Source organism: Dermacentor albipictus, unplaced genomic scaffold, assembly GCF_038994185.2.
Source record: "Dermacentor albipictus isolate Rhodes 1998 colony unplaced genomic scaffold, USDA_Dalb.pri_finalv2 scaffold_11, whole genome shotgun sequence".
Taxonomy (NCBI): Eukaryota; Metazoa; Arthropoda; class Arachnida; order Ixodida; family Ixodidae; genus Dermacentor; species Dermacentor albipictus.
This window is the reverse complement of record NW_027225565.1, coordinates 3,302,112-3,325,784: the sequence shown is the minus strand read 5'-3', so window position 1 is coordinate 3,325,784 and position 23,673 is coordinate 3,302,112. Positions and strand designations below refer to the sequence as shown.

The 23,673-nt window shown below is 48.9% G+C and overlaps 1 protein-coding gene across 1 annotated transcript in view; it reads left to right on the top strand.

Moving 5' to 3' along the window:
- Nucleotides 1-23,673, top strand: part of MCU (mitochondrial calcium uniporter) — a 524,593-nt gene that overhangs the window by 301,843 nt on the left and 199,077 nt on the right. Inside the window, exon 2 of the mRNA XM_070528420.1 lies at nt 22,023-22,076. Within this exon, the coding sequence (XP_070384521.1) occupies nt 22,023-22,076 (54 nt within the window). The remainder of the gene's footprint in view (nt 1-22,022; nt 22,077-23,673) is intronic.

The following is a 23,673-nucleotide window of genomic DNA, read 5'->3' as shown; positions in this document are numbered from 1 at the left end:
ACAATGGTTGCCTGTATACTGTCAAATGCTCATATTCTGCGGGCTAAAGCTCATGGCACGGTGCGAAAACGCGCGCGCGGAGAAAGCGAAACATTGCGCGGACAAGCATGCAGACGCGCAGTCGGTCGCTGCGAATCTGCGCGATCGCTGCATTGAGGCTTCATTCTATTACGCTCCATTTAGTTATACAAACACTATAAGAACATATTTCACATAGTTTGCTCTCGGCGTTTACCTACCTTTCACGCAAGAAGCCGGTTCGGGAGACTCCATCGCGGCGACCGCGCGCAGTGGCGTTCACTGTACGTATTCGGTAAAGAGATAGCGGCTGTAAACGATTGTGTGCTTTCAGCTTGCCCAAGATTATTATTTAGACAGTAAGAAACTTCTCTCGTTTCGAAAGTACTTACAAAAATGTCCGGGAGAGCTCGCGCGTGGTGTTTTCAGTGAGCGCTGACAGCAAAACCTATGAGGAGCGCGTCACGTGATCCCTCATACTACGGCATCGAGGCGCTTCCGATAGAGGGCGACTCCGTAACTCCTCGCCGCCAATATAACGCACTCGGTGAGCGCTGTATTAGGGACTTTTAGCGCGTCCGGTATCCGGGAAAGCGCGGGCGATTTTCCGGTTTAGCGGGGGCGTAAAGGTGAGCGGCCCGATCGGTGGCGCCAGCTGGTGGCGCAAAGCTCAACCACACAACCACAGAGCTAATTACTGTATTCTGCTTAGCTGCTGGGGTAAATATTCGACAGTGGCGTAATCGTGTTCAGAATTACGCCGCTGCCAAAAATTTGCACGAGTGGCGAAGCAGGATATGGTGAGTTACTGCAGTTGTAGATATGCGTTTGTCTGGTTGAGCTCTACAACACCAGGCGGCTTCACCGCTCACGTTTACGCCCCGACCATCCGGTAACCCGCCCAAACCGCTCCCGTTTACCGGATTAGCGTACAAGCTAAACGTCTATGGTGTACTGGAATACGGTAGTGTGTCGTCCGGCGGCGAAAACGTGCCTCCTTTTGCGATGGCGGCCGGGAGTGCTTGGGCACGCCGGTCTACTGCAGCGCCATCTGTCGCTGCAGCCTAAAGTCATTGCTGGCAAGAGGAAAAATTATGGTGCAACACAGGGCTTCCGAGATTGGCAGTTATGGTTGTCGCGGAGGTCATGCATGTACGTACGGAACTCACAGATTGCTTGCTGTGATTTTTCCTGCCGCATTAGCACGTCCTTCATGCGCACGGCAAGCGCTGGGTTTGCAAATGTACTTTGCGTGTGTGTGAGTGTGCGTGTGTGTGTGTGTGTGCGCGCGCGTGCATTGAGGTTCCTGCGTAACGATCACAACTCCGGGCTGCTTCAGATCGGGCACATTGGGAACATTGGCTGTATTCTTGCCCTTCGGCGCCGTTTTACGGAGCGAAATATCTAAACGTTAGCGGCTGCGTTCGTCACAGAGCAGTATTTTTTTTTTTCTTCAGTGAAACCTGGCGACCACTTTTCTCGCTGATGCAAAATAAAAGGAATCCCGTGCAACCGACCAGGCACAGTGGAGGTGCTCTTTCCGGGCTTTTCCTCCGCGTGTCTTTCGAAATGCTAAACACATATGCGTGCTTACCGAACGGAACTTGCAGACGAGTGTTTCTCTTCTGCAAACGAAACGCTGAGTCATTGGCTGAGCACACGATCAGGAACACTGCATGATCTGTGGTTGGAAACGTGCAAGCATAGACAGCGTTATTGATGTGTCCTAACAGCTTGTATTATTTATTTTTTCCAAATTATAAGAATGTCAGTTGTGTTTTGAGGGTGTTTTAGCCTATAAATGCAAAAAGTTTTGCACAACATGTTCAAATGTCGCGCGCCTGCACGCCGGTCGATCGCAGCGCCTTACTGGTGGCGTCATCGCAGAAGCGTCCCCAGTTCTCCCATTGTTTTTCCGTACAGACAACACACTGCCCCAGTCCATACACCATAGCGGTTGGTCAACAACAACGCGCGAGGGCTGTGCAGCACCGTAAAATTCTTACGTTGTAGCGTAACTAAAAATCACTGCGCGCGTTGTTTTGTTTTGTTTTCGGACAGACTTTTGAAAAATGACCTAGTATGCGCATAGCGCAATTCTGTCTGTTGAGGTGGTTTACCCGAAGAAGGCGGACAATATTCGCGCGACATATTGCAACGCTCAGTTGCGTGATTATTAAACAGAGTTCCACTAATTAACTTTAATTATTCAAATTAGGGCACGTGTCGAAATTACAGGAGTGATATAATTATTGTCGCCTAATAATAATAATCATATCCTGTGAGCACAAATCTCGAGACACCGCTTTCAAAGATATGCACGTCGGCAAAACCTGTTGAACAATGCAGAGACGTTTAATGTTTTTATTTTTTTGAAGTCCATTTTTAGCAGGTTATCGGGATGGATATCTCGAAAGAGGGGCTGTAGTCTTAGGATTTTTGGTCAATGGATATGGCTTCAGTATAAGAGGGCTTCATTCCTGCAATTGAAACGTATGCGCCCTATAAAGAGAATAATTAGAAAGTTCATTACTGCGTTTCTTTTTTCTTTTTAGTTTGCTACATGGAAATTGGAATTAGACCTCCTTCAGAACTCCACCTGAGAATGTCGAACAGCGCTATCTGCTACCCGAGATTTAAAGAAAAAGTCTGCGCGAGCTTTTCTCTCTCTCTTTTTCTTTTTTTAAATACGCGCGCGCGCGCGCCCATGTGGCATGCGATCGATTATGCGTTCTCAGTGGCGTGTTTCACGTTGCCTGACATCGACGTGGCGTAGCAAGAGATCGCTCGCTATTTTTCCGTTTGTGCGCGGTTGTATAGTCGGAGCACTTTTATGCAAGCGAATGGCCCGGAATGGGAAAAAAAAAAACGTGAATGCCACGAACCCCGTAGCGTTTGATGGATGAGCATACACGGTGGTAAATTGCATTTGTCATCCTGAGGTTGTTTGATCTTCCAGTTCTTTCGAAACGGTTGACGTTCATCGATTGTGTGTTCTAGTGCCTCGAGACATTTGCGCGGGCGGGCGATATAATATTAGGGTAAGAAGAGATGTTTTTGGAGGGAGCGGCGAATAAGTATGGAGAGGAGGGGGGGGGGGGGGCGGAGGGTGCAGCGAAGGAATGCTGGTGTTCCTTTGTTGGCGGCTCCGAATCCTGTTTCTTATTACTTTTGCTTTCGAAGTAACACTGCGCGACGAATAAAAGCAAACTGAACAAAAAAAGAAAAGAAAACTGAAAGCGTGGGCGGTCAAGCGTGCAGAAAGTATCGTCGAATAAGAGAAGAGCCTTAATTTGAGTCGGCAGGAAAAAGGCGTTACCCCAATTTTCTTTTCGCGGGGTAACGTGGTGTGAAAACAACGGTTTTCATTATCGACTCACTGCAAAACCGCACCGAACGTATCTACGAAATGTGTGTATGTATGCCGGGAGGGAGAGCCCCCCCCCCCCCCCCCATTCACACACACACACACTGATCAAAAGAGAAAGCGCGAAGGTTATACGGACGTGGCGCCTATTCGGTGCTACGCGCGCTGAAACCGAAACGGCGGTGAACGGAATCGATGCGCCTCTGTGTAGCCCTGCTTCTGCGCGCACCGTTTCTTGATGCTGCTGCTGTCCGATTACTTCGCAGCCTCGACTTCTCTTCCCTCCTTTTGTTTCCTTCTCTCTTTTGCTGGTCCTTGTCTTTTGTTGGGGAAATGCTAAAGAGGACGTCGTGGGGTGCTGGTGATATGAGGGCCAGCGGAGGGGGCACACTGACAATGTCATCGATTTTTGGCCTGCTCGTCGGTCGTTGTTCTTCCGTTTTCTCGTCACATCTTCCGGGGGTGCTGCTCTTCCGTCCACCGGCTGACTCGGGACCCTTCACTTATCGGCCTCGTGTGTTCGGCCGGATGCCGTGTCGCATTCCTGTGCTCCAAGGCTTATCGCGCACTGTTCGGTTCCCTGGGCGCGCTTCTGGGTCCTCGTGTCCCAATGCGCCAAGGAGGCAAGCTGGCGGCCGTTTACAGTTATCCTGCTAATTTGATTCCTTTCCATAGCACACTCTAAAGGCGCCTAGCGCTTGAGTTCGAACCAGTAAGTAACTTAAATGAATGGAACGGACTTTGACGTTAAAGCCTTACGATATGCGCAGCGGTGTGTTGCACATATTTGAAGACAACACTAGTTCCTGATGCAATACTTGCGGAACGTCGATTTAGCTGGAGCCTATGTGGCGCCAGAATGAGCGTGAACGAGCGATTGAATGATAGTGCCACAAGCGCGGGCGCGCGTCAGCAGTCGTAAAAGCGGCCCACGCAGCAAATGTCCGCGAAGTATGGCTAGTGCACGCATACCACCTAAGGCCTTTTTTTTTTCTTTGAACAAGCATTCTTTGAATGTCAGTTGAAATTTTGATCTTGTTTATTCATCTGGTACGTCGTCACTATGGAAGGACTAGGTTGAAAAGTGACGTTTGGCAGCTTCAGCTAAAATGTACACGCCGTCGTCGTTTGTTAGTAGTTGGTGCTCCTTAGTTTGTACAGAGGTGTCAATAGTTTTCGTCGCTTTTTAGTTAATCTGCGATAGAGCTGCCGTGCTGAAACCATTAGTCCATTGATTAATCGAAGAGGCGTGTTATTGATTAAGCAAATTAGGAAACCCAACTCGCGCGTGGCCATTATTATTCATAATAATAATAATAATAATAATAATAATAATAATAATAATAATAATAATAATAAATATTAGCATCTGTGTTTCCACGTCACGATGTTGGAGGATGGGCAACGTGTGTGGCGGATCGACTTCGTTGAGGGCTCGTGATTCATTAGCGTGCTCCACCGGCATCTCAGCACGCGGAGGGGCCTATCTTCCGTCCTTGTGCTCCCGGCCGCATACGTACGTTGCCGGCGGCAGGCCTGCTTATAGGGGCCCTAAGGTGGCTGAGTGATGTGTGAAAGTCTTCTCCTTTCATGACACGCACGCACGCACGGCAATCAATTGCAGTAGAAGTGCACTGTTGCTCCACTTACATTTTAAACAAAATTTTATGCGTTGGAGCAGGAAAGTAATAACTCGGACAGCAATGCATGTCGTCGCTAACTTGTGAACTTTTTGTGTAATCCTGAGAACTCATTCCAAGTGAATATATGTTTTGCGAACTCATCGGCTACAATTCGTAAATTGCAATGTGAGCCGTAATCAGTTGAAAACACGCGTACGTTCTTAAATTTGTGGATTAGTCGATGATGCGTTTCTATTTATTGTGCAAGTAATGTCCGCCTCACGGGTAATCCAGCTCCAGGACTCTAACTTTATGCTATCTGCCACACGCGGTTTTTAAAAAAATTGTGTACGTTTGTTGACTCCACTCGCGATACATTTGTTATCACACGGCACTTTCTATATTTAAGCAATAGGTTTCTTTATGTGCTTAAAACACTTTGCTTGGTTGGACGATCTTGCACAATGGGGAACCAGCGCTGGAGTTTTCACGACACCTACAGCGCCGCCCTAGCGGTCAGAACGTTCACAACTCAGCCGCTCCCGCGGACGAAAATTGCTACTGGTAGTGGCGTTGCGTGCGCTGAAAGTCGAAGGAAAACAAAAGGACGCCGACGGTACTGTTGCGTATACAAGTGCCACAACTACGTCGGGATGAGGGAGGATGTATCCTTCTGCGTCTTTCCATCTAAACCCTACGAACAAGAACAGGGGCGGCGTTGGATCCAAGCAGTCAGGCGAGCGGAGTAAGTTCCTGTCTTGTCGCCCTGTCAAGCAGTGTCGGGCTGGTTTATAAACCGAATTTCGCGTGTATGCTTGGTTTATTCGATAGTGAAAACGGTCAGCCGTGGCAGCCAGTACCAAACAGCAGAATGTGCAGTCGGCACTTCGTCGGAAACAAAATGAGCAATAGCATGCACCATCCGGCATATGTACCACCCATTTTTCTTTCGCAATACCACCGCCAAGCCCCTTCCAATGCCACCGCACGACGCGAACGATACGAAAAGTAAATATTATCCATTCATTGCCAAGAATTATGTGGGAGGGAAGCTGCCTTGTGATGCGAATTGTGTGCGCATACTGCCGGCGCACGCGCGACTAAGCCGCCTATGTGTTTTTTAATATGCGCATGCGGATGAGGACTCGGCGCTGAGATGCATCCGGTAAATTTATGTAATTAGTGCTAAATGTAGCCAGCGTTGTGACGGATCCAGCAGCGGAGCCCTCAAACCCTTGCTTGCGCGAGTCAGCTGATGCGATAAAGCTTTCTTCTCCATTGACTGCTGTGGCGAAGTAACACCAGAATTTTTTATGTCTAGCCAGAGAAATATGGAATATCTTCCGGCCAACTAATACTTACGAAACCATAGCGCAGCACGACCGGGGCCATGGCTGCCAGATTTGCGAGGCAGGCTGCCCCGCTCGCACGGCAACGGCACACGCGCAACCATTAAAGAAACACACGTGCTCGCCGCGACACACCGTGAAAAATATATAAAGCTTAAAAAAGCTTCTTTCGTTATTTCTTCACTTGATGGCGCTAGCTTCTTTCCGAAAACTGTCCACTTGAAGCGGTGCGAAAACGGAAACATACGAACTTCAATACGGCCGCGCACGGGTGTGTAGTCTGGTCGAGCGGCTGGGATATGCCGCGTTTCGTCGCCAGGGCGGCGTGCAACGCACTCTTTTCGTAGTGTTTGTTCCATATACAGGAACACTATCTTTTCGACGCGCTGCCTATGCAGCGCTGGTTCCCCATAGAGAGATTTAGCGTGTCCGGTATTCGGGTAAACGCTAGCGACATAGAGTTAAGTGTACTGACTCTAGAAGAAAGGCTGGGCGAGAAAAGTGGGACCAGCAAAGGCGCCGCCATGTTGCTACCTCTAATTTTTGTAACGCTTAAGATATTTAGAATATGATGCACAAAAAGAATATGATGCACAAAAAACCATATACAAGGAGCACGTACGTATGGACAATGTGTAAAGTTCGCTCCGTATAGTTTTAGGAAGATCCGATGGCTGTTTTTATAAAATTTCGATGTGAAATTGTCGGTGCATGAAAGAATGTGTTTGCAGTTGCCTGAACTAGATAGCGTCACTTTACTGTGAGGAGTCTGGGGATCGCGTTCATTGCGCGTCTCGTCTGAATCGCGTCTCGTCGCCTGCCATGGCGCCTGCGCTCCTGCACGGCGTAGCAACATGGCGGCGCCCTTGCGGTTACAGTTTCAATGCATGGACGCTATGAGGAGCTATTTATCTAGAATTGGTAATAAGAGAGTCTTAGCTTGTTCAGCGTTCCGTTAAACACAGGCGAAATGGGCGTATTACTGGATGGGCGGGATGCGTGAACGTAAGCGATTTAACAGGCGCCTGCCACCTCGTGGGGCACAGCCTGAACCAGACAAACACAGAGCTAACATTGCATTAACCAAGTATATTATACTTCACTGCTGATGTAAATTTTCGGGAGCTGCGAATCGTGACAGAATTGGTCCTCTGCGAAAATTTATACACTTGGTAACTGCAATGTTAGCTCTGGGTTTGTCTGGTTGACCTCTGCGCCACCAGAAGGCTGCACCGCTCTGGCTGCTTACGTTTGCGTCTAACCCTTCCAGTAACCCTTCAGTCCGCCTACGATAACTGGAGTACCGGACAAGCTAAAACTCTACTCAATGGCAAGCGGACTGGACGTTCCACCCACCGGGTGAGCAGAGGCGCAAACGCGAACGTCCTGCACGGTGCAGCCGCCTGGGTGGTGCAGAGCTTAATCAGACAAACACCGAGATAATATTGAAATAACCAAGTGTATTCTACTTCGCTGCTGGTGTAAATTTTCGGCTGCTGCGTAATCGTGTTGGTGCGGAAAATTTACACCAGCAGCAAAGTAAAATACACTTGGTTACTGCAATATTAACTATGTCTGGTTGATCTTTTGGAAGCCCTTGGAAGCTTTCTTTGGAAGCTGCGTTAACAGATGATTGCGGATTTGATATGTGCGTTTGTGTGGCTACGGCGACAGTTTTAAGCAAGAAGCGCGATTCATGGGCAGCCACAGCTAAGCTGGTTCATTCACTTTTGTTGTTTTTTTTATGCCTCTAGCGCGTGGTTGACAGCGTACACGTATCACGTTTGATGAAGAGATTGTGCACGCGTTGTATGCAACTTTTGCAGCATCGCCTTTCCTTTTTTGCGCCTGCTCTTTTTGTTGCTGGTTTCGGGATGTCTTGCGCGCATTGTCCTGCTGCAGCGAACTTTTTCCAATAAACATTCTCAATTGTCAGTTCACAGCGCTTGTCCCGCCTATCGTGCTTCACCGTACTCAGCTGTGCATCACCAACTGGCCCCAAATTCTACTCTTCTAAAGAGTCAACCAAGTGTCCATGCTAAAGAAGATATGGTCGACGCAATTGCGCGTGGAACACGATTTTTAAAAAAATATGCGACTCTAGTGGATTGACTCAAAAAGAGACAGGCTAAAGAGATATGTGGTCAAAATTTAATAACAATCATTTGAACAATCATGTACGTCGACCATGTCTTTAGCGTCGACACTTGGTTGACCAATTTTTTTTTTCTTTTTTTGCGAAAACATCAAATGGCCCATCGAGCGAAAAAGCCGGTTTCTATAGCAGCGAAACTGTGCCTAAATTTTTATTGGCTGCGACGCCACATCACGCGCGCGCCTCGACAGGGCAGAGAGGCCGAAAGGGGCCGACTGCTGGCGCACCACGTGTTGTGTGAGCGGAGAGGGTATCGCCATATGGTATCGCCGCAACGACACGTCACTCTCGTTCCCAGAAGCTTGTGTTATCCGCGCGCTTTTTGTCCGCGCAAACTCTCGCCTGTGTTCTTTGTCTCAGTAATCGCTATGAGAGATTCATGTATAAAAAACAATAAATTGAAATAAAGACATTTGGCGGTAGCAGAGTCCTTCCATGAAAAACATGGAAGGACTGTGGAAGTGTTTGGTTTCGAAGCTGCGACCCCACGCTCAGTAGCTGAGAGTCTTACCCACTGGGCCAAACCAGCGCCTCCTAGATGGCAGGCCTGTGCACTCTGCCTTATGACGTCATGCTGCTTGGACTTAAATTTCTATTCTCAAGCCAGGCGTGATGAAAGCAGTGACGTCGATATCACCGTGATTTACTTGGGAGCGCCCCCACGAGATCTTATGGCAGCCGGGCAAGGTAACATGACGTCACAGATCGAAGCGCACTGGCTTTGTGCTATCCAGGAGGCGTTTACCGAGCGTCTCAACGCGCTCGCTTGCCCGCGAGGAGTTCATGACTCGAAGGACCGCCCAACAGCGTTCAATTGCACAATAATGCTTTGGAATTCGCAACTACTGAGAAGCGCTTAGGTGTCCTCGAATTTTTTATCTATTTTGACCTTCAGGTACAAGTGAATGACGCAGAAAGCTGTTCGCCGGTAGCAACTATAGAACGGCGCCGAACTGTCCCTACGAGGAGCTCAGACTTTCTTATCGAAGTGGGAAAGTTTCCGCAATATTCAGCGAAGTCCATTATGACATAGCGTGCTGTAGGGGTTGGGGGACGGACTTCGGGATGGAAACCCACACTTGGGAGGGTTTATTCTACATTAAATACAGGAGAGGTGAGCGTCAAGTAGCCGTCGTACAGTCATTACGGGCCGGCAGCAACTCGGACGCTGCGGCCCGCGGCAAGAAGTTCGAGAGAGGTGAATCAGGGAGTCAGGGCATATCCCAGAATGCTCAGGTCTCTCTGGAAGGCTTCTTATAAACCCTTCGCGCACTGTAAGTCACGTCATGTTTGACCAATAGGAGAGTCCGCTCCGATGACGCCACTTTCAGCCAATGGTAGGCGCCCGTGTCGCGGTGTCACACCTGGCGGCTTTCTGCGGTCTTGCCTCGCAGACTGGCAATGCACTTCGAACGAGGAGAAGGGGAGGGCTGCTCATGCTCCATTGTCGGAGGCCCACCTGCTAATCCCGGCGGCGCACTTGTTGCCTTAAACTTGTTTGCTCGGCCGCTTCTCTGGAATGCGCTTTCCTGCTTCTGCATTCCTCAATTAGCTGTGCTGCGACTCGAAGTGGTTTGGGGAACTCGAAGTAATCGCAGGAAACAGCTCCATATCTAACAGCTCGTCCTCGCCGCGGTTGTTCTGAATGGCCGGTGAACTCAATTCGCTGGCCATGAGGAACGCTGAAAGAAGCTGCAGGGTACTGGGGTCGAGCCTCGTTTGACAACCCTCAGGATCCTGGGCCCCGGAGAACAAACGTCAAACAAACAAAACAACACAGCGCTGCACCACGCGTAAGCGCAGGCTCTTCACCCCTGACTCGCCAGGCTATTACTGAGTCAAAATCAACCCTGATCTTTTAGTTCCCCAATTTTGACAAAACAGTTCCAACCACCCTTCCAAACAGCTATCCATTTCTCCTCGATTGCCGACAAGACCAGAGTACTATTGTTGTTGCAAAACAAAAGGGTCGTTGACGATGCAAACAACAAATGAAAACAGCCGAACATAACTTAAGTGGCCTAACTATACACGAACAGCATGTTTCCAATCTATCGCAGTGGCGTACTTATCGCACGTAATGGTGCCACTGAACAATCTGGTCAACCTCACAAGTACGTAATCACAAGCGCACTAGCCTTGTGGTCACTAAACAAAACGCGTACTTGCGTTGCAGGCAAACTTTTCATTTACGCTTGCTCACGTTTCTTCCCTGAAAGTCCTACAGGACACGTGACATAAACGAACAATTAAACTTGCGGGACTTACACACTCCGCAGAACTCTTAAAATAATGCGTCTTTTAATAACTCGTTCCACGCGTACTTATCAGAGAAGTCAGAATACGGCTGCCCTCCACACAAACTAGCAACCCAGTCATAAAGTCTGCTTCCTTCCGTCCACACAGGACACGCGCTAATGGAACTAAGAACGCTTCTCAGTGCAAATCATGCACTCACTCAAATCTACGCGCTTAACCTTACAAAATTCAAAAACGCTTAAAAAGAAAGAAGGTTAAATAACACACGCGCTTTACCATAGGCCTTTCGACGATAACCTTGACCTTCAGGTTACTCACACACACACAAAAAAGCCTATCTACTTATTAATGAGCATCTCGCGAGACTACATGTTTACTTAAAACGCCTCTTTCAAATCTCGGAGCTTTCTCAAACCAAAACAAACAAAGCTCAAACCTTACACATTGAAAGAAATCCTAGTCTCAATTCGCGAAAACTTTCCGATGCTCAAAATAAAAAACAAATAACACGTTTTGCTTCTACGGAAGCTCTCTTGGCTTCCCGTTCCCGATTGCTTACGACTGACTCATACTTTGAGTCGTACCCGGGGAGGCCGCGGCTTCAAAGCTACTCTGGCTGCCGAGAGACAACAAAAGGGCTGATTCACTATCAGCTCCCTCAAGACGTTACAGTCTCCTGCCAATTTGCGTCCCCGCGCCCCGCTTTCAACACGAACTCGATTGACCGCGTTGCTACTCCCCACCTGGTCTCGTCCTGCCACCTTGCGTTTCTTCGAACTGCACGCTGAGCTTTGAAAAGAACTACGGAACGACGAGGAGATTAACTGCCCCGTGCCCTTTGTCCGCGTCCGTGCAGGACATTCTTCGCGGTCCCCCTTTGACCTGTGGCTCGAACGTTTAGGATGCGTCAACATCGTCAGTGACGACCGCACCTTTCTTCTCCTCGCGCCCTGCCCATTTGGGTTTCTCGCCATTTTCGGCGGCGCTACATTAATTACCGTCTTTCGGTCTTTACCGCGCTTCTTTTTACGGCGCTTTCTCCTTGCACTCGTTTTCATGTCGCCTCGTGCCTCGTGCTGGCCGGTACACATTTCGTCGGCCCGGATCGGTCTCTTACCCGCACAGTCTGAGTGATTCTCACTTAAATCAACACTCTCTCTGCCTCGACTGGCGGACAGCTCAACCGACTCTGGAACAATGCAGCAGGCTTTACTCGAGTAAGACAACTCGCACTCTTGCGAACTGCCCTCTACTACATTGCCCAGCTCACGCTGTGAATCGGCACACAGCCCGTCGGTATCGATCGCTGTCTCACGCGCACAGTCCGAATGATTATTAACTGAATCATCCCTATCTAGGCTATCTAGACTGGCGGAGAGCCGCACCGATCCCTGAACAATGCAGTTGTTCTCTCGTGGACTACGGAGCTCGCCGTCCCGAGAACTACTCTCAACTGCATCGTCCAGTTCGCACTTCACTTCTGCACGTAGATCTGACTTGACATGGGTGCTCGCGTCTGTCGCGTCAACAGTACCCTTTTTTCCGCTAGCAACCTCGCTAACATTACCAGCGACGCACACGCTCGGTAACTGTGCCAATTTGTTCGCAGCTGGCCTAGCTGTCTCCACAGTCATCTGTTGGCACAGCACCTCGTCGCTCTCCTTGCGGCCTTTAACGGCCTCTGTTGCCACTAAGGCATCGTTAGCAGCTAGCCTTTTCCCTTCACTTATGAATCTGCAGCTAATCTCACAGGCACTATTCTTTTCGTCGGCTTCTGGCGAAAGTCCGCTAGACACTTCCTCATTCTTTCGCTCTGTACTTCCTACAGAATTCCCAGACAGCCATTGTCTCTGTGCCAATAACTGATCACAATGCTGTATCTCTTTGATCAGTGCTGCCTTCTCTCTCGCATACTTTTGCTCTCGCTCACGTTCGCGTTCATTCTCACGTCCGTGACGCTCACACCTAAGCTCACGACGCTCTCGCAAACGTACACGACGCACACGCTCCCGTGGCTCCTGTATCACCTCCCAAGCAAGCTCAATGCTTTTGTCATCATTGCCACTATCGTTAATCGCCTTTATGATAGCTGGCGTTTCCATCCGTTCGTCCGCCTCAACTCCCAAATCGTCGCACACCAACAACAAGTCTAACCTCGTCAACCTTCTAAGATCCATGGCAGCTGTCCCGACAGGTGGTTAAAACTGTTTTCCTTAATTAATTTGTGCAAACACACAATGCAACAAACTCCCGATTCCCAGAACTATCAAAATGAACACACAGCATTTGAGTCTGGCGAATCATAAGGAAAAAAACCACGCGCTCACTTACGGTTGCAGCACTCTGCCATCCGGTTCATTTGTCCGCTGTTCCCGGTTCCTTCCGGACTCCCTGGGTCGAAGGCTCGCTCCTTCTTCGATACTCCCAGTCTCTTCGGACCTCTTTCGACGAAGGCTCTCTCTTCTTCGCTCTTCCCGGTTCTTTACGATCTCTCTCGACGAAGGTTGATCCGTAGCGCTGCCACCAGCTGATGCGTTCGGAGGCGATCCTACCGCTGCCAACCAGATGTAGGGATTGGAGGACGGGACTTCGCGGATGAAGACCAAACTTGGGAGGGATTTATTCTACATTAAATACAGGAGAGGTGAGCGTCAAGTAGCCGTCGTACAGTCATTACGGGCCGGCAGCAACTCGGACGCTGCGGCCCGCGGCAAGAAGTTCGAGAGAGGTGAATCAGGGAGTCAGGGCATATCCCAGAATGCTCAGGTCTCTCTGGAAGGCTTCTTATAAACCCTTCGCGCACTGTAAGTCACGTCATGTTTGACCAATAGGAGAGTCCGCTCCGATGACGCCACTTTCAGCCAATGGTAGGCGCCCGTGTCGCGGTGTCACACCTGGCGGCTTTCTGCGGTCTTGCCTCGCAGACTGGCAATGCACTTCGAACGAGGAGAAGGGGAGGGCTGCTCATGCTCCATTGTCGGAGGCCCACCTGCTAATCCCGGCGGCGCACTTGTTGCCTTAAACTTGTTTGCTCGGCCGCTTCTCTGGAATGCGCTTTCCTGCTTCTGCATTCCTCAATTAGCTGTGCTGCGACTCGAAGTGGTTTGGGGAACTCGAAGTAATCGCAGGAAACAGCTCCATATCTAACAGTGCCCAACCGTTTAAATGTTCGCATGTGGCCGACGAAGCGCTTTTGGCGCGCCGATGGCCCTGCGCAAAAGCAAACCATCCGCAGATGACATCCAAGTCGCATCGCGAGAACTGGTTAAAAAAAAAAAGGAAACACATGTGAAGTGAAGGAAGAACCGAGGAAAACATCGCACTATACCGCCACCGCAGCAGCAACGTTCAGCCATTCGCGAAAGCTGTCATCGAGAAATTACAGCGCGGCGTTGTTTTCAAAGGGAGCGTTAGATAAGCTTTTTAACAAAAATGGAATAAAAAAAATGTTTGCATGCGTGCGCGCGTGGCAGTGCCCTATTTACAGCAGCGGTGCGCGGCGCTGTGCTAGTGTTTCACTCCGCGTTTTTTTCCAGGCACTCTCTTGCACCCTCGCCTTCGTGTCTGCCCCGTAAGCGTTTCGCGCCGGCGTTTGTTTCGTGCTTCCTTCAGCGGCTCCGAACGTCGCCGTAACGAGCTGGAAAACGCCACGAGTTGTACGCGCAAGGCGAGGAGGGCCTCGATCGTTGCTTTTCCATGTTCGACGTTTCGACCGGAAAGCGAGGGCGAAGAAGAAACAAAGCGTGAAGAAATGGCTAGGCACGAGAACGCCGAGAAGGCACGCGGTGCATCTTCGGCGGCGCCATGGCGGGTTCTTTTCTTTCTTTCTTTTTTTTTTTTCGTGCGCAACAGCGTCGGCGGCCGGAACGCGACGCCTCTTGTGAGAGGGAGATAAGTTAGGCTTCTTCTGGCAACTTGCACATGGTACACTTGTCTGCAGTGACTCGGACGTCCTCGCGTGCACGGTGACGTTTTCCGCCTGTTTTGCCGCGCGCTGCCTTCAGCGCTGCTGCTTGCTTACGCCATCCGGTCGTCGCGTCGTAGGAGAGCCGGGGCGCTTTTGCTTTATTTGTTCCTATCGTCTCACTCATTCTGTCGGCGCCGCGCGCCGTCTTGCCATTTATGTCTGTCTGTCCGTGGTGTGCGTGCGTGCTGCCTTCTGACTTGCGAGACGCGTTGCCCTGCGCAACGTTACTAGACTAGCTTCAGTTTTAAAACTCGGCGCCGTTGCGCGGAACCGCCACCCGCCCGAGCCTTCGTGGCGCTGCAGTCGCGCCCGGCTCCACTTCCTCACTAGCCGGCTACGCGGGCAGGCCGGACTAAGCACGAGCTGCAGCGTTTGTGCATTCTGTGGTTCGTTGTTGACAGCGAATGTCAGCAAGCATGTCATCCGTGGAACCGTAGCCTTCGCCGAGTTTCTTAAGAATATCAGCAGACGATGCCGAAGTGCTGCGTGCCTGGCTGCATAGGACGCTATCGGAACGATGTACCAGAAACACCGATATTTGGCACATACATTCATTCAGAACAGGTTACGGACAACATATGCTCAGAAACACTCTTCCACATCTCTTAAACCTGTGCCAACATTACAATTTAAATCTCCTACGCACCCGGTCAAAAGATTTGCGTCATTTTGTTTCACTTATAAGTGAAAGGGCGGCACAAATTTCTGTTTGAAATGTACGACATGATATTATGCACATCACTATGTTTTTTTGGAATTGTGCATTTTTGTAAAAATTGTCATTTGTGATATTCCTTTTTGTCTGTACTCATATGCTTGTTCTGTTTGCCTTTTTTTTTTTCTAAACATCATGTTTTGTATCGGGGAGGCGAGAGCCCGTCAAGCTGGATATGCAGCTTTTTCTCTCCCCCTCCCACATCCTTGGGATGGAAAATAAAGGCATTATTATTATTATTATTATTATTATTATTATTATTATTATTATTATTATTATTATTATTATTATTATTATTATGTCGACAGTTTGGCGCACCACTTTTTCTGTGCTCTCAGCAATGCGACGCTTCGCTCGGCGTGGAACAGAGCGATTCCTCGTGCCGACCGCGAACTCTCTGCGAAATCCACGGCACGTGCTCGTGCCACTGCTCCCGCGTTCGTCGTCGTCTTCCACAGCTGGCTGCGTGGCCGTTCATCTTTCCACCGTAGAATTTCACTTCACTTCTGTCGTCGTAATGGGGAGGCCGCGTTTACGGGGGTATGAGCCACTCATGGTCTTACGTAACAAAACGATTTAATTTTGAAGAAATAATTTCGAAGAATCGCAAGCGGCAAATCGCAGGCGAAGGCTGCTAACCACGCCACCGAGCAAACTCGAGACATCGAACGCAAGCGACAACTGCGGACTGCGGGCATACCGTCAGTGACGTCGTTCTCTCCGTCGCAGCCGATTGTGTGTGTAACCTCATGACTGAGAAATATTTTAATGATCCCTCGGGATTAACCCAGTGATAAACACAGGGGCCGCACGTTTCAGCTCCGCTGATTAAGCATCTTCCCGGAATGAAAAATCCAACTTCTTTATTTATTTATTTATTTATTTATTTATTTATTTATTTATTTATTTATTTGTGGCTTGTGTGCACCAAGACCGACCTCATCTTTCTTTTTGCAGCGCTTCTTTGGCGTGGTGAGAAGCTTCGGTGGGGATGAAGATCATTCTACAATCACGCACTCTGGCCAGATATTGAGGCTCGTGAGCCTAAACTGCGCGAAATGTTAAGACGACAGGAAGAAACACACGACATTTAGAAACGCAGCTTCTGCGCTTCGCTGTATGCGTTTCTTCCTTTCGTACAGTTTACCCTTCTTTCAGTATTAACGAACTGTCGCGATAAATATTCTTGCTGTAGGTGAATACCGCTTTCTCGTGGTATCACTAATTTGGACAAGGGAGAACGCCAGCGAGCGTGAAACACGCGCAAGCTGCCTATCCGCACGAGCTCAAGGCTGTGTCGAGGCGTCTGCAGTGGAGCCCGATGGAACAGCGTTGCCCTCTGGCGGCTGTCACAGAAGTGGCGACAGCGGCTGTAAGCGCGCGGGCGGGGAGTTTTACAACTGAAGCTAGTCTAGTAACGTTGGCCCTGCGTGTGCCCCCTGCCGCGCACTAAAATGTGCATGCCGAGTGCTGTGTGTGAATAGCGACATTTCTGCGAGACGCGGGAGACTTGGGTTCCGAACGAAGTTTTGTAAATTTTGGTGTGAATTGGATGATATTTAGCAGTATTGTTCGGTTTTTTCTTCTGCTGATTGTAATTATCTAATTAGCTTTTGTATATATCTAGATTAGAACAAACGATACCAAGTTTTTAATACACAAATTCAGTCGATTTCTTAGGGGACTTTTCAAAAACTTCATTTTGTCAAAAGCGAAAACAAAGTATATGGCGAGAATGCCAGAGAAGCACTAGCTGGTGATGCTAACTTTATTGTTATTAGTGCACTTATAATGCGAAAAACAGATGTAAACGTAATTGCAATATTTTTGCTAGTTTTCATTTGTAATTAGTGGCAATTAGAATTTGGCAGACGACTTTAGAAATAAGTAAATAGCATCACCGGCTAGATCCATTCGATACGAATATATTGATACCAAGCATTTTGCTCGTACTTAGAACATACGAAGATGCTCCGTAAGGCAGTGTGCGATGCCGAAAAAAAAAAAGTGAAATTGAGAAAAAGGAATCTGAACATTTATTTCACTGTAACTTTTATTGGCCTAGCAATATGGCAATATGAATAGCATCACCATGTAGCTCAGTTCTTCAGCAACAAGTTCATCATATATCTGTGGCCACTGTACAAAAATAACGCTGAAATATTTGTTGCAACATCATGCATAGTCGTTTAAGCAATGTAAGAAAACTTGCACCATCCACTCCATTTTTTTAAGATCCTTGCTGAACATGCAGGAGGCACATAAATTCCATCTCTGTTATTAAAGTTGCGCAGAGTTCATGGTCGCAACAAAACATGTCCTTTGCACGAAGTTATGGCTCTAACAAAATATCTGGATCAAATCTCAGCGGTGGCAGCCGCATTTCGGTGGCGGTAAAATGCAAGAAGTTCACGTGCTTGTGCTGTGCACGCCAGGTGGTCAGAATTAATTCAGAATCATATCGTGGTTCTGGCACGCGAAGTCCCAGAATTCAAAATAGCAAAAAAAAATATTTTGCACATTCACACAATTGTGCGTTTAGCACAGGTCACAAATAGACCTATAGCAGCCCTGGACTATAGGCAGAGTCTGTTGCAAGCTTGTGCCTTTTTTTGCAAGCTTGCTTGCCACAGCATTTCTGTTCGTGTGATTGCTGGACATGTGAAACCTCCGATGGTCCTTTTTAAGGCTTCGGCGCACCATTCGCGCATGCCACAGGCGGAGCACTCCAGCACAAGCTTCACTCATTTTCCCGGAGGAGCAGTAGGGGTCGTATACTACAGACCGGGCCTGCCCTCCTGGAGCAGTATTTTTGCTCGTGCCAGGCTTTTCGCATGCTTCTCTCCGTGACTTTTCAAAGGGATCTTCTAGGGGTCCCTTTTGAGTGATATAAACGTCCTTCTGCAAAACATGTGCAAGAATCGGCAGAAGGGAGCCGCGCTGCTAGCGAAACGGGAGCAAAGCAGGTACATCCGAGGTATACCTTTGGACACAGCGTTGTTTTAATCTCAGGTGCCCTCCTGGAGCAGTACTTGTAACAAACAATGCAGTATATATATATATATATAACAGAAGCACCCAGCAACGAAAAAAGCACCCTGCGACTTCTACAACACCAGTCAGAACGTTGCCGAGAGCCCGTACACCTTGGCGGGGTCCTTTAAAGGCATCAGCGCTTTCTTGCCCCACCCAAAACACAGTGCGACTCCAAGGAACCCTTGTAGGACGGATAAATCCACGATTGCAAATTCAGTTCCGCTGTCGTTGACGTCCTTTTTCGTGTCGACTCCCAGCAGCTCGAACTTTCGCTCCATTGCAGACTGTGACGTCAGGCACGTTTTCGTGTTACCGGCGATCGCGGCACGCTCGCTACTTTTTTCATTCGTAAAGAAAACGGTCTCCACACTATCTGTGCTAACACGCCAGGCGTGGGCGGGCGCAGCGTTGACGCTACACGTGCCGGGTCGCAGCTCAGAAATCGATCCGGCAGAATCTCCAGGCAGACCGGCAACTCCGGGAGTATGACAGGCCTGTAGCCGCCTTTCGTCGCGCATTCCACGGCCGCTTTCACGAACTCTTGACGCGTAGTAGCCTTGAGACGACGATCTCCTCCAGCCATTCGGGCAGCGAAATGAACACCTTATCAAACTTTGTCGTGAAGGAAGCGGCTGAACAAACGTAGACCAAGGTCGATCCAAATAGGTCGCGAAGCTTCGGGCGAAAAGCGGTTCACATGGAGGAAGGAAAAGACTGTTGCTTTTTTTTTTTCTCCATGGCGGTTCAGAATAAATTTTCGCTGGCATCAGCAAGGGTGTTTATGGGAGCACGAGCAAGGGTGTTTTGGGAGCATGGATTGAAGCGGGACTGTGTTTGGAGGGAATAAACACTCGGAAAGAAAGAAGCAGTTTTTAATTAAAGCGAGACACAGTTAGATTCGTTCATTAAAGATAAAACACCTATCAATTTCATATATGCGTGACGAGTAAAGAAAAGATTACTCTATTGTATATTATTCTTCTGAATAAACACCTTTTTTTTTCAGCGCCCATCGTAAGAGGGGGCGTTAACGCCGCTAAGGCGCTGTCACTTGCAATGCAATGCAGATTTTGAAGTGTGCAGAAAAACGCGCTCGTAAAGCTCACCTGCTACAATACGCTCCCCGTGGCACATTGTGCTGCTTTGCTTGTGGACGTTTGTCTGAATCTGGTGACGCGGGTATCTTCAATGTTTCTTAACATGTTCAGTCAAAAGTAGTGAGTTATAACCGTCAGATAATTGTTTACTTTAGTTCTTGTCGTGGGACTGCACTGGCCGACGGGCTTGCCGTCCGACGACAGGACCAGCACTCTGCACCTCAAGCTTTCCTCGGCCTCCAAAGAAAGTATGTTCTGTGCTGAGGTGTGATTTCCACACCCGTACGGCTGACCGTTTCCTGTATCGCTTTCCGCGCTGAAAGCTCGACACGTCCATCAGTTAGAATGGCGGGGCATTTGAATATACAGCTCTAATGGCAGACCACCTAAATAAATTTCGCGCCTTCGAGAACAAAATGACGTCACTTCTGTTTTTTAACGAATATGGCGTCACATTAGTTTTCATCCGCCGGAAGTGTTCCCTCGTCACACAGACGGCGCTAAGTCCCATGAACCGCACATGGACCGCCATGTTTTGAATGTATGGGCTTCTATGGAAGCTTCACTACCAGCTAGACTTACCTTGCATAGCCAGCAAGGTCAATAGCAGGTAAAACAGCAGGGGGGAAGGGAGGGGGGGGGGCGGGCGGCCGCGCACGCCCGACCGGGCCGCTGTATCTTGAAAGCCATCTACGACGGGGACTGGGTCCAACGTGCGCTGTTTTCGCGGCTTGGTTCCCGTTGATGCGAGAGGCAGCACGAAGGTCCATTCGCTCGCTGCTGCTGCCGTGCTTCTTCACGCCAGCGTTTTGACAGCGTGTTTCCGCGGTCATCGAGCGAGATGTGTTCATGTTTGCCTGTGTGCGCGTGACACCGTGCTTGTTAATTTTAGCTAGTAAGCGAATGTTTGCAAGTTTATGTGGCCGATAAAACTAATATCCTCACTTCGTATAGCTGTCTACTAATTTGCTATCGCAACCTATGCTTTCGGACGAAACTGTGACATTTTGTTTTAGGCCGTCGATTTTTAGGTAAAAATTGCAGAACATGGCAAATTTTTCTGAAAGCGTAACTATCAAGCTTACAACTCGGTAACTGAACAATGAAAAACTACATTACAATTCTGTAAATTGCATCTGATAGTACATCTAAAGCGGTCAAATTTGATCTATTATAAGTTCTTCTGAAATATACCACTAACATGTGAGTACTATTGCAAAACCTTCGTAAAGGGCAAATGTATGTAAGATATAAATTAATATATCAAAGTTGTCCGCTTTTGATGTTCTGACGGATGGAATTTACAGAACTGCGATGTCTGTTCTCGTGCGTGGAGTTCCGGATTTGTAAACTTAATGCTTCTATTTCTTTCAATTTCACCAATATTTGGCAATTATTGTAAAAATATTAAGGCAGTAAATCAATAATCTGCTTCTAGCGGTCGCTAGAATTTAACGTTTTCTCTCAAATGCCACAAGATTTATTAAAATTGGACCAGGGGTAATCTCAGAGAAGCATTCCTGTGTTTTACGTGTATTCGAAGAGGACGCGTCGGAGTTATGCCCGGGCTAAGGTTTCCTCTTAAGTGATGCGGCAATGTGTATGCACGCTTCGCGTAAGGTTTCCGACCGCTTCCCGGGTGATGAGCAGAGCGATCTCTTTACCATATCCGGCGGCTTCAAATGGAAAGAGTTACAAAAATGTTTAAATGGCCTTTTCATGGGGCGCGTCTCAGATTCTGGTTATACACTGGAAGTTGAGAAGCGGCATCCAGGGGAACGTTGTGCCGCAGTGATTTTGAAATTTGTGATTGATTAATGAGATGATAGAAGCAGATACAGTGTCGGGACGCCGTAATGCGAGGAGGCGAGCTATCTCCACCGAATGGAAGCATTCTCTTTTGCCTCGACCAAGCAGAATTATGGAGCATTGGCTCGACTGCAACACGCATATTCCTCCCCTATACATGCCCCCCCCCCCGTCCCCCCTCCCCCCCCTCCAAAAAAAGAAGAAAAACAAGAGCCGTCCTATACGCATTTACGTAGCAAACCCCTCCTTCTCTCCTTTTCTGGTGCTGTATTATAGTCTCTGAAACTGGTGCTGTATGGTGTCAGGATTCACACGATAAGCGGATGTGCTTCGTCTGCCGAACGCATTCAGTAGCACAATTACAAGTTAAATTATTTACGTCAACTACCAAACCTTAACCAGCTGTTCGTTGGTCAGCTCACATTTACGGACATCCGCCACCGCTGGTAACAACGCGTTCCCGAAAGAAAGGCATTATCTACACTGCGCAGTTGTAAAAATATCGACATTTTCTCATTTGTATAGCAGGTGGTACAGTTGTACCATGGCGCGCCTTTTGCTGCCTTATAGGTAACTCTCAGTACGAAGCTTTCTGACGTTTGCGATGCTTGTTCTCTCTCTCTCGTAGTTGTGCCTGTGCCCCTTTTCGAATGCGGCCTGGAACCACAAGTGCCGAAATACGGTGAGTGCGTTACGAGCCGAGCCGTGGCCTGCGAGTTCTTCGTTTGAGAACAGCCATCGCAGCTGTTCGACCGTATTGTGGACCAGCGCCTTTTTCGTTTTCATATAACGCTATACAGGCTGTTCCACATAACTTGAGCCAAACTTTTAAAAATGAAAGGCACTTCGGACGCGGGTTCAACTGAATGCATAATGCTGACACTGGCCTAGCGTTACTCAGGCTATGTTTTCCTTATTTTCCCCTTGACTAACGGACTAGTTATGCTTAATTAATCAACTTTTTAAGTATTGGCTGCAGACACCAAGTGTGATACGCAAAGTTGTAGAGCACCTTGAGAAAACTCTCAATAAGTTCTTTCCATCACGATACATCTCACGTGGTCCTTTTTTCCGCGTTCCAAAGAAAGCCCGCGAAATATCAAAAAAAAAAAATACCACGTGACGGGACGATTGTACACTGTTATTGTGCTGCTTTCAAGCGTGCGTGGGTGCACAAGGTCGGCTGCAGCGAGAATGGCCCGCGACAGGGCGTTATGCCTGGTGTAGGTATCTGGTCGTGCGGCTCTTATCGCATGACGGTGCAAACGCCCTGTCGCGGGCCGGTCTCGCTGCAGCCGACCTTGTGCACCCTGTCAGGGTTGGGGGTGTCAGGATTGGGGGCTCAATCCCTTCGTCCGTGGTCCTTTGCCAAGATTGGAGTACGGCATGAATTCGAAGGTAGCTGGCCCATGCCGTCGTCCAACTTATTTACGCTGAGATCGTTGATGAAGTGAAGAACTGCTTCTCATCGAGAACGAGGAAAAAGGGGTTTATTTACAGAAATTAACTCAGTCTAACATGACTGTTTGAGAAAAAGAGTATTAGTCCAACAGGACTGCATGAGAGAAGTGACTCAGTCTAACATGACTGCTCAAGAGAAGTGCGTCCAATATTCGCACAACCACAGTTTTTATACACTCGATCCGCCGGTCCTACGACGCGGCGGCTGTTCGTTTACACATCACCAACTCGCAGCTGCTCTGAAGACCAGTTTACAGACACAAAGGCACACACATTCCGTACACAGAGGCAACCGCACGGGGTGCCGTTCCGGGAAACTGTCGTTGTCGATCGCGCGTCGCTCATTGTTCCGAGCCACTCCAAACCGTGAGAAGCACAAAAATAAGTCGTTCCCGCGGCAGCTTGACCAGGCGGGTCAAATCAGCTCCGCGTGGAATCATTGTCCACACACCGAACTCGTCCCGTCACAATGTCGAAGGGGCTGGAGGGAGGCGGCGGATTCCAGCGCAAAGGTCGCTTCTTTGAACGCCTCGCAGCTGCAGCGACGGAGAGGGGGAGGTGCGCGTCTTGCACCCCTTGTCGTAATCGGGTGGCAAGGTGGCAATCTTGTTGCGCAACTCGCCGTTCTTGACAGCGCCTCCATGGCCCGAAAAGTCTCGACTGTCTAGCGCTGACAACCGCTAGGCAGGAAGAGAACGGCTGCTGGTCAGGGGGGGGGGATTGATGTCTTGGCTCGCAGCGACCACCTGTGCATTGATGTCACCGCCCCAAAACATCCAACAAGGACAGGCAACTGCAAAATGAACCCCACAACACGG